Below are 1,069 nucleotides of genomic sequence, written 5' to 3'. Positions count from 1 at the left end.
CCATAGGGTTAATACGCATATTTCATCAGACTTATTGTTATTCGAATACTCCTCTCTACTAAGCTATCTAGTATGACTCCCGGCTATCGACGAGAAAAGCGACTCTTGCAAACAACATACAAGAGTTAAACCCCTCGTAATTCTTTTGTAGCGTACAAAAGGGCGTTTCAATGGAAATGAGACTTTTAGAATAACTTGTCGATCAAGAGAAATATCCCTAATAACCATCTGAGACTCAGTGCGACAAGATCGACTGAAGATTCGGATCGAACACGTCTTGCATTTAGCGCGCGCCATAATGATCGATAGTGATGAGAAATGCGCGTTTTGCGTTTATTGGAAGATTAAGTGGGTACTTCGGAGTCCGAAGTTCGGACGTTCTTCAACTCTGTCAATGGAGCATCGATGATACGCTGAATTGACGGGCTCCTGAGTGTAGTCAGTCGTCTTCGTCGGCAGAGTCCCTCCTTCACTTAGCCATGAACCGTGTGGCCGCCGTCTCCACTCACGTCTCGGGTGGTCCTCCAAACAACTACAGGGATGAGAAGAGGCCTGATGACGTAGTCATCTGCGCTGCCTTGAGGACCCCACTCTGCAAGGTAACTTATAACAGCATCTTATGTTGACTCTGTTGACACAGGCCAAGAGAGGATCCTTTCGTACGACTTCGGTGGAGGATATGATGTGCCCAGTGATGAAAGCTGTTCTTGAGAGGACTGGTGTAGACCCGAAGACCATCGGGGATGTCCAAATGGGCAACGTGCTGCAGTCTGGTAGGCATTTCAACTCGTTTAGATCTTTGCATCGTCTACTACTTCAGGTTCGGGTGTAGTCCCGGCTCGCATGGCTGCTCTGATGGCTGGCATCCCGGTCGAGGTTCCAACAGTTTCAATTAACCGTCAGTGTTCGAGTGGCCTCCAGGCAGTAGCTAACATAGCTTCTGATATCAAAGCCGGCTATATCAAAGTTGGGCTTGCTGGTGGTGTTGAAAGCATGAGCATGTAAGTAGACTGGTTTCGGCTCCAAGTTTCACTTGGGCTTTCCCCCAGGTATGATATGATGACAGCGT

The 1,069-nt window shown here is 48.0% G+C and overlaps 1 protein-coding gene across 1 annotated transcript; it reads left to right on the top strand.

Moving 5' to 3' along the window:
* Positions 1 to 479: 479 nt before the first annotated feature.
* Positions 480 to 1,005, top strand: Pmar_PMAR025169 (Acetyl-CoA acetyltransferase, putative; the record flags this gene model as incomplete). The annotated part of the gene is made up of 3 exons (XM_002766647.1): positions 480 to 599; positions 641 to 773; positions 821 to 1,005. 3 exons carry the CDS (start codon positions 480 to 482, stop codon positions 1,003 to 1,005), a joined length of 438 nt encoding a protein of 145 aa, XP_002766693.1.
* Positions 1,006 to 1,069: the final 64 nt, after the last annotated feature.

This window comes from Perkinsus marinus (assembly GCF_000006405.1).
Source record: "Perkinsus marinus ATCC 50983 genomic scaffold scf_1104296972164, whole genome shotgun sequence".
NCBI classification, from domain to species: Eukaryota; Perkinsozoa; order Perkinsida; family Perkinsidae; genus Perkinsus; species Perkinsus marinus.
The sequence above is the reverse complement of the archived record's forward strand: the minus strand, read 5'-3'. Positions and strand labels throughout refer to the sequence as shown.